Source organism: Hydractinia symbiolongicarpus, chromosome 12 (assembly GCF_029227915.1).
Source record: "Hydractinia symbiolongicarpus strain clone_291-10 chromosome 12, HSymV2.1, whole genome shotgun sequence".
Taxonomy (NCBI): Eukaryota; Metazoa; Cnidaria; class Hydrozoa; order Anthoathecata; family Hydractiniidae; genus Hydractinia; species Hydractinia symbiolongicarpus.
The window spans coordinates 21,236,570-21,246,485 of NC_079886.1; the positions used below are offsets into that span (position 1 = coordinate 21,236,570).

The 9,916-nt window shown below is 31.3% G+C and overlaps 1 protein-coding gene across 3 annotated transcripts; it reads right to left on the minus strand.

The window, feature by feature from the left end:
- Positions 1 to 661: 661 nt before the first annotated feature.
- LOC130622728 (bis(5'-nucleosyl)-tetraphosphatase [asymmetrical]-like) lies at positions 662 to 9,858 on the minus strand. Of its 3 annotated transcripts, none has more exons than XM_057438225.1 (3): positions 9,808 to 9,842; positions 2,742 to 3,144; positions 662 to 1,906 (listed from the first exon to the last, which is right to left on the minus strand). In XM_057438225.1, exons 2-3 carry the CDS (start codon positions 3,097 to 3,099, stop codon positions 1,800 to 1,802), a joined length of 465 nt encoding a protein of 154 aa, XP_057294208.1. In that variant the 5' UTR covers positions 3,100 to 3,144; positions 9,808 to 9,842; the 3' UTR covers positions 662 to 1,799. The 3 variants fall into 3 exon arrangements, with proteins under 3 accessions (XP_057294208.1, XP_057294207.1, XP_057294209.1); XM_057438224.1 differs by lacking the exon at positions 9,808 to 9,842 and adding an exon at positions 3,899 to 3,987; XM_057438226.1 differs by lacking the exons at positions 662 to 1,906; positions 2,742 to 3,144 and adding an exon at positions 4,087 to 4,813 and having other exon boundaries at positions 9,808 to 9,858.
- Between the last annotated feature and the right edge of the window lie 58 nt (positions 9,859 to 9,916).

Sequence of the window (9,916 nt, forward strand, 5' to 3'; positions counted from 1 at the left end):
TAAATGTGTGAATTACTATGTCAATCAAGTTGAAGCAAAATTTTCACATTGAAGAAACTGAATCTTTAAAGAAAACCCTGGCAGAACTGGTGGATGTAACAAAACAAAAACCTGTCAAAATTAAATTTTGTCTACATCTGCTAAATGAAATTTAAAAGTTTTTGTTTGCACCTCTGATATTACCATATTATTGAATTCAAGGAAGGACAAATGCTACAACTAAAACTGCAGAGTGATTTGACATAAATATTAATGCTGAAGTCATCAAGTTTTCCAAAATACTACTTTTTTCCAAATGTTTTCGGATTTTTTTAATATTTTTAATTAATATTTTTAAAATTTGTCTTAAATAAACTTTTCATATCTGCTCGTAAAAGGAAAAAAGCAAAAGTTTAAACTATTAAAACTCATTTAAAACAAAATTAATTATATCATTAAAAAAATTGATTTTTAGGGGGCGTTTATTAGAGAAAGGCGTTATAAGAAGGAAGGGTAATCAGACGATTTACAGTGACTTTCTATGTCATGGGAACGAGATTACTTCTTGCCATCTTTAAAACCAAATTTTTGCCACTTATTTTATTTTCGTTGTCAACTTTTCTTAGGACCACCATCCAATGTTCTGCATTAAGTGGAGAGAACTTAAAAAAACATTTAAAAATTATATTTGGTATTTATATTTTTTTAAAGTTATTACATTCAAATAAGTTAAAAAAATTATAAATAATAAGAAATACACGTCACTTAAATACATCATATATTACTGACTTAAAAAAGAACAAAAAAAACGCGTTGAATAGAATTCTAACTCATTGACAAAAAATAGAATCCAACACTGAGGATCCTAGTGTAGAAGCTAGCAAATTTTGTTTTTCACATCTACGCTGCTATATTTAAAAATGTAATGTAAGGCAAAATTTCCCTTTGAACTTGCAACTTTTACAAATGAAGATCATAAACCCTCTTATTGTAGTAACCAATAACTCTTCATAGAAATCATCCAATTTGAATCTTGTTTTGAAATAAAAAATATGCATGTTTTTAGTTTTAGACGAAAATTTAGACATTTCAGTATACCTTCTCAAAATTTATTTCTTTAGAACTGAAAACTGTTTTGTTATCAAAAAAACAAGGCTACTTGAAGAAAGACATTGTTCGACTGCGAAAGTCAGAGAGTAAGAGAAGGCCATCTTGATTTTTTTCTATTTTGTAAATTGATGAATTACACTTGCACAAAATATGTTTAATAAACCTGGAGACAAGATATAATGTATAATGGTTAAAATATTAAATACAAAACGTAGCATGTTAAAGTTAAAATTAAGAATTTTATCTTCATAGCAGTCCCTGTGACAAATTAAGAGTTTGAATCAGCAATCACTGCTGTATAGCTACCATGTATAAAAACAACCCCGCACAACAAGACTTTTTCATTGTTAATTTAGCTTAAACTTTTCATAATAAAAGAAATTCACAATATATAAAAATTTTCAACTAAACACAATAAAAAAGGGAAAAAATTTCCAAATAAGAAATCCACTAAATACCATAGGCTCCCTTGTCCCTTAAGTATGTAGTAAAAATGAAAATACACCACGGCGAAAGGTTTTATATTCTACTGATGTCGATTAAATAAAATATTGACAAAAAGGCAATCTAAAAAATTCCCAAATAAGAAATCCACTAAATACCATAGGCTCCCGTGTCCCTTTAAGTATGTTACGTTCCAACTCTCCTTTTAGGGGTATTATAATATCTGATAAAAGAATATACGAACTCAAACCGACACTTATGCTGTCTCATCTGGAACAACAACACCATCCTTTACGTTGGACCACGGTTGCTTCGGGATTACATTCTTTTTTTGAAGATAATAACGGAGAATATTCGTCAGGAATATTTATACCTAAAGAGAAGATGCGAAGAAAATTCTAAGAGAGAGAAAATTACAGTGAGCTTAGACGAACTAATTTAACAGATATTTTTGAAACACAAGAAATAACAAACTACGAATGTTAAATTTTAAACAACAGTGGGAAAAGTGACAATTTCACAAATCAGGTCACATGAAGCGCGCTACTCTCTTTTTGTCACAGATGACGAGGTTTGTCACTTTTTTGTGTATGACATTATCAAGCAACCATGAAAACAAAACATTTAAAGGATGTTTAATATTTTTAAAACTTCAGGATAGCTAAAAGGTAATTTCTTTTAAAAAAAGAACAAAGATAAACGGGTGCCGCTTTTGCTATGCTCCTAATGGGAGATTTTCTTGCTTGGTTGAGTTAATGAGATACAATTCATTAGCTGTTAGAACTGTGGGAAATATTTGAAACCTTCAAAACGCAAATTTTGTACACATCCGCCAAAATCACTTCGCCTCCTGTTCATTTTATAAAGAGTTCATTGAAAAGTTGATATCTCGTATACAATTTTAAAGCGAAAAAAAATTTTATGATAGTGTTTTTACTCGGCTTATGGCCAAAATAAGCTACCACGCTCTTAATAATTGCGAAGCAGTAATAACGAGTCATAAGAGAAATTCAGAGACTGTCGAAACTTTTTTTTAAAATAAACAAGTAGATAGTATAACAAGAAGATACAAGGTTGCGTTTGATGATTTGCTTCTTTCTTAACTTGGTTTACCAGCTAAAATGTCAAGTGCATAATGTATTGCCACACTCCTTCCTCCCCCATGTAGCCCTTTTTACCCATCCAACACTTCACGAAATGATACTTACAATCCGAAAAAGAATTCGTACTCTTCGGTGAAGCGTCACCAACTTCGATATAATTCACTGGTCGGCCTGATCCTAATACAGTTTTGTATTTACTGTGTATGGTTTCCAACCACGCCTCCTCCACGGTGGTGATTTTGTATAAAAAGTGATAAACACCTAATGATAAGTTCACAGTTCTCGTATAAGTCAATTGTCCGTCTACTGACGTCATAGAGTAAACATCTAGATTAGAATTCGGTTCATCCTGAGTAAAGAACGGATCACAATGAACGGAATTCGCTCTTGTGATCAATAGTTCAACTTTTAGGATTTTTTCGGGATTTGAATCTTCGTTTCGCCAAGTGAAAAGTTGGTCCATTATTTAAGCAATTCCATTGTAACATTTATAATCTTCATTATTAATCTAGAAAGATCCATAATACCTTTCACACCTTTTCAATTATATATCAACACGCTTTTCCATCGGATTAATCTCTGTTCTCAATAAAAATTTTAAAAAATCACAATCGGAAGAAGAAAACTATGAAAACGAATTGGAGTAGCAAACTTTTGTTTTACTAGTGTGTACCAGGCTTGAAAAATGTTTTTTCGGAAAGTTTTCAAGCATGATATTTAGCTAGATGCATGACTAAAAAAACTAAATGACATCAATAAAAGACAGTTTAAAATAATTTTAACTTAAAAAAAAGTTATTAAACTATATTGCAAGTAAAAAAAAATTGTGGGAATTAATTACTGAATAGTGATATTTTTAAAAAATTGAAAATTTTGCAGTTTACAAAAGGATCTGATATTTCATGCAACCAAAAATTTGGGACTTTTGTCTGAAGTTTTTTGGCATGTAACAACTCTCCTCCCTTTTACTGATTAACAACTCTCCTCCGTTTTACTGCGAAATTGACTTAATCAATCCTGTTCGTGGAAAATAAACACTATATTAAAACAATTATAGGTATTCCTTTATCCTTTAGGCTTTAATTCAAAATATATCATTAAAAAGGTACTTGTTTTCTCCCATTTGTCGCAAAAAAATTGATCCCTCAAAATTCGCTAATTTTGAACAGGCCCACGGTTACCCCATTTATAAAGGCAGTAGGGATTCCAGCTATACAGTGCAATAATTTAATAAATATATTTTTTAAAGAGAAAAAAAATACCTGCAATGACAAGTAAAAGCTTTGTATTCTGTTGATGTTGCGAGCAAAAAGTCTCTAAGTTATGTCCCTTTTAATGATAAAAAACATTATAAATAATTGAAGAAAAATTGTAAAACATTTATTACGATAAATTATGCAAAAAAGAAGAGTGGAAAATTGAAAATTTTTAACGTATAAAACAGTTAAGATGTTCTTATGTTAATGTATTTTTTATTAAGTTTTCTACACTACTACAAATCTTTTGAGTGAGCAAGGATACAACACATACATCCATCTTTTATAACTATTTAACACCTAAATTTTATACAACTTAAAATTGTAAACTTTATTGGTAATATTTTCGGTTCGAAGTTCACATCCAACCTCCTTTTAAAGAGGAGTCTACTTTAAACGTGATATGTATGCAGCATTTTCTCTCTTTTTTAAAGAAACAACCAAACAATTATTAAAACCAGATAAACTATACAACAATGAAATTAAAACCCCTAATTATTTTCACAAAGATATTTTTCACATTTGTGCAACATATCTTGAAAATCAGCAAAATCAGCCAAACTACAAGCTTCTTTCAAGCCTGACCATTTAAAAGCAATGTGTTCATTAGACAACTTAACAACTGCTTCAGGATTTATTAATTTGGCTAACCAATACACAGAAGTTTTCGGTATACCACCTTTTACGTGGTAATTCAACTCGAATTTTACATTTTCATGAATAGCCAAGTCATCTTTAGTTATTCCAGATTCTTCAAGTGTTTCTCTATACGCAGTTTGTAGGTCACTTTCTCCAGGATCTACATGTCCTTTTGGAGGGGTCCAATGGTTTCTGCCATATGATGTTTGTAGTAGTAAATATTGAAAGGAGCCTGAAATATTTTGATAGATCACAAATCCAGCAGCTCTTTTTGTTACCATACTAAAATATAAAAATAGGTTAGCTAAAAACACAGTTCATGTGAACATAACACAACAAACTGAAAAACAAAGTTCACAGTAGCTATACAAATAATATTTGCTGACTTTTCCTGACCAAATAGCATGAAAATATTATTTTCCCCAATCAGTAGGCTTCAAAAGATACTATTTTCTCCGACTTTACAAAACTTGAGTATGAGGTAACTGAATATAAACAAAATATTTCTTCTTCATAATCAGAATAAATAGATAACTTATTAACTTATCAAACAAATTTATTGCTTATCAATAAAATCACACAACTTTTAAAAAATAAATATAAAGTAAAAAATTTATTTCCTCACTTTCCCTGACCATCCAATATTGATGTGGAGTGCAAAGTTCAACAAAGATAAAAAGCATCAAATTTTGGTATATATCTGATGCTTAAGGAGTAGAATTTAATTTTTTAAAATTTCCAAAAATTATTGTGTGACTTGTGTCGCTATACAAAGCTTACCTAATCGCTCTCCTTTTTTGCTTGACCATTTAAAAAATCATCCTGAAACATTTCAATTTGATTATCAAGGCAGGCTGAAGGGCAGCCGATATTGTAAATGTTTTAAAAAAAATAAGGGAGACTGGTTGCAATGAACCTCAAAATAAAGATAAACATTATGATCTGCCTTTGTTTTTTGTACGTCTATTAATTAAACTTGTTTTTATAAGTTGTTAGGGCATTCACATTAATTTCCTTCATGTTAATTTTGTGCTTCGTTAATTTTCAGGAATAAGATAATGTCTGTTTTTATATAAGTGTGTTTTCTTGGCATAAAGATAAACAAAAAAATCAGATCATCTGTATTACCACCATCTTAGCAATCACATATAATAAGTGGCAGTAATGGAGGGGGCATAGTTTCATTCTTCATATTTTAATTGGCTACCTGTTGCTTAATAATAGTGTAGATGAGAAAAGGAGAAAAAAAAGAAGAATAGCATCCAAATTTAATTTTAACATTTTTTAATATTTTCAACAGCAATTAATATTAAGAACTGGGCAATAAGTTGTAAGATATATGTCAATAAGACCTAAAAATGATAACTGCAATATCGCTCTATTGCGGGAAGAAAATCAGTACAATACGCTTATTGTGATTGCAAATATATAAATAGATTAGAATAGCATTCAACACAAAAAAATGATTTAGAGAATTGTGTTTTAGAGAGAGCGGGGAAACTGTATATAATTAAAAGAAAAAAAAAATTCACGTATGCATTGTTCAGAAAAAGGCCTGAATATTGATTTATAATAAACTTTTTTCAGATTACTTATATAATTTCTAAAAGTGTGTTATTAATGTCATTTGTTTTAAGCATACATAGACTAATAACACTTAACAAGATTAGACTCACATAATTTATTTCTATGTGAGTTTTTTAACTTTGCAGACTCACACAATGTAATTAAGTTTTACAGACTTGTGTAAAATAAAGTCGGATTTCAACCCCTGAATATAGCAGACCTAAAAACTGCTGTTGAAATTTGGTAATTTTGAATGTATTTACAATCTACAAAAGTATTGTAGAAAGGTATCTTAACATTGCGTGCCTCTACCGTGCACGTTGCAATCGATATGCAATATATTTTTGAGCATATCTTTGTCTCTATAGCACTGAATCATATTAAGTCTATCACTCAATGGCATAAATTACTACATATTGATATGCTGAAAATAAATAAATTTATTTTGTTTTTTTTTACAATACAAAAATAAATATTTATATTTTAAAAACGACAATAAATTTCTAGGTAAATAAAATTAAACATTTTTTCTAACTAAATGAAGCAAAAACAAATTAAATATAATTTAAGTTCAGAGTTCTTTTTACAAAAATTTTTAATTGTCATTGTTACAATCCAACATCTTTGCATCAGCAAAATTAAACTTTGTCTAAACCTTGGATGAAAGATAAAATGTATTGCACATGTTTTGTTTGTTACGCATATTCTAACCGCGCATGTCAACATGCTGCAATCTAGAGCTATTTGCATGTGCACCTCAGCATGATAGCGAAAAATATGGCGAGCAAAATTGCTTGCGTAGACACTCTGACGCGAGCAATTAATTGCTCGGGAGGTTATTTGCTCATGGCAAGGCCTGTTACTGCAGACAGAATACAGTCAAGGAAAACCGCTAAACGTAGGATACCAGGGTGGCTCCTCATCGAAAACGCCGCAAAAAATTTGGCCTGGAGAAGCCTGAAAAAACCTGAAACAACATTTTTTTAAACATTTATTACCATGTATAATTTATTCTTTTAATGTCAAGCAGTGGTAGTCGAAGAGTTCTGAAAAAAAATGTTTTTTATATCATTTATTCCACAAATGGCTGTTATAAAATCCTACAAATAATAAACTGAGAGTGCAAGGTAAAAATAGCACCTTCCTTCTTCAAGACAAAATTTAAATGACAACAAAATGAGTTCCCATGCATTGCATTTCGGGCGGTTTCGGACAAGCCCAGGCTTTTCCAGCCAGTTACAGACAAAAACCTTGAAAAAACCCTGAAAAACGCCTGCAGCCACCCTCACATATACAGCGCTTTTGGCAAGTCGGCACCCTCATCTCAGGATATATACTGCAATTGACAGAAATCAGAAACAGGGTCCTTAGTTTGGCACTTCATGTTGTCAAACAATAAGGTTGATTTGGTTCGGAGTAATACCACTTGCCGAAACACTTTATCCATCCAGAATAAATAGGACATTCACCATACCACTTTCTTGCTAAGAAATTTATTTCCTGATTTATCTTGATCCGAAAGAAAACATATAGAAAATCGTTTTAGATAATTCTTAAAAATATTTCGCCTGGAGACCCAGCATCATTTATCTTTTCACCGGGAAACCAGTATAGTTAATGTTGGAAAAATTTAAACCCTGACTGACTTTGGGCCGCAAACAAATTTCTAGTAGTTAACTAAGTTAAAAAAATTAGCAATAACAGACAATATCTACCTATATGTTTTACAAATAGAAGAGAACAGTATGTATTGCAATGTAGTGATATTAAAACGGAGATCGTTTTCTGTTTAAAGGTTGCCTCTGACGTTATAACAAGGTAATCTTAATCGAAAGAAACCATTAAAACATATAGAAAAAAGTATTATTTAATGATTTACTTACAAAATAAAAACATAAACACGATTTACTTATTCCATGTTTTCATAAAACCTTGTGCTTCGATCGCCATTATTGCAGCATTAAAAACACGCTTCAAAATCTTGAAAAAAACATCAGCATACCTCCTGACGTCACAAGAGCCAAAACCACAGACCATCTTGCAGCATGAAAACGACAAAGCGAGATTTCTATATGAAACTAATTATTAAGAAGTTGTTCCGCTATCACAATTCTAATTAGCTTTAAAAATATTTTCTTTTTCATATTGTAAACATGGTTTGGTGTGCAGCAGTAGGATGGTAAAGTTACAGAGCAAAAAATCAAAACTTATCTTTTTTTAAGCTGCCAAAGGATAAAAAGCTTGCTGCAGAATGGAAAGCAAAAATAAAGCGGGAAGATCTTCCTCAGCTAGTTTTTCTATGCAAAAATCATTTTGAAGGGCACTGTTTTGATCAGTCGATTGAGATTCGAAATCGTCTAATGACAAGTAAGTAATAATTGCATTTTCGCATACACAAACTCGCAATCATATTCCTACTTGCGTGATGGTTGTAATCTTAGGCGAGAAACCTCAAAGACGAAAGTTGGTATCAGATGCAATACCAACATTATTTGCACATTGTGTGACAGCACCAAAACGAAAAAGTGTAAAGTTGAAGATTGAAAATTGTCAAGTAAGTGCAGTAAATGTAAAATATAATTCTTATAATTCTGCTTTCTTAATTTTGTTTGATCTTTTAAGATGATGAAAAATTTACTTGAACCAACCAATGTGAATGATGTCGAGGCAGAAGGAATCCATTTTAATTCTGATTTATGTGAACCCGGTAGTTTGGGAAACAGTAAATTTGCCCATGTAGAAACGCAAACGGAACCCTGCTGTCAGCGTAATTACGGAACGCAATTTAAGGCAACATTTTTGCGTAATTTTTATTGTGTTTAAATATGTTATGTTATTAATATAACAACTGCTTCAATTTAATTTTAGACTAAAACGAAGCACAAAAAAATTGAGGCAAATCCAAAATTTAAAGATTCATCAAGTCAATGCAATTTACTGGGTGATGCAGGTATTAACGCATTTTCATCTGATTTATAAGCATACATTACGTAACAATAATAGCAGTGTAATTATCGCTTTAGGCGTCACTGAAATTATACCATCTGACTTGGAGGATAAAATCCAGGCCCTTTCTGATGTACTCGGCATCCCAAATCTTTCCAGCATTATTAAACGGTTTTACCAACAACAGCACAACAGGCCTTTGCAAATCAGTCCAAGAAAGAGATAGTGAGCCACATTGTAGAAACTTATAATATTTGGAGCATGAATGTACCTCCTGATGCCGTCCCGTTCGAATCTTCATTTGCATTTTGCGCCAGGTAAGTAAACGAACCAGTCATAAATTTCGTAAATTTTGAATTTTTTAACTGACAAGTGTAACTAGGTTTAACTAACAAGTACTTCGAAACATATCAACAAGGCATTCTAAACACGAATTAGTCAGTAGAATATATCACCGTGAGGCATCCTATAATTCTTTTGTCCTTGTGACGTCAATTATCCAGCCATTATGAACTTCAAAGTTCGAGAAGAAGCGTGAGCATGATAAAGCCGCATCATGAAGTGAGGTAGCTCAAAATTTGAAAGTTTATTTACAATTATTTGCTGTACTAAACTTTTCTGTAAAAAACGAATGTTATTTTCTTAAACACTTATATGAATAGCACTTAATTAGGTAGCATCATTAAAACGTCGGAGGGAACCTTTAAAACAGGGACTTGTTTTTCTGCAGAATCAAACGATGTGTTTACATTCTAAACACTTACCTCGCAGCTTTTTCCGCCATTGAATTTTGGCCTCGTTGTACTCTTGCTGAATCAGCAGATATTTAATTATGATCGGCATCATTTATGATAAATCATCCAATCAGAAGCG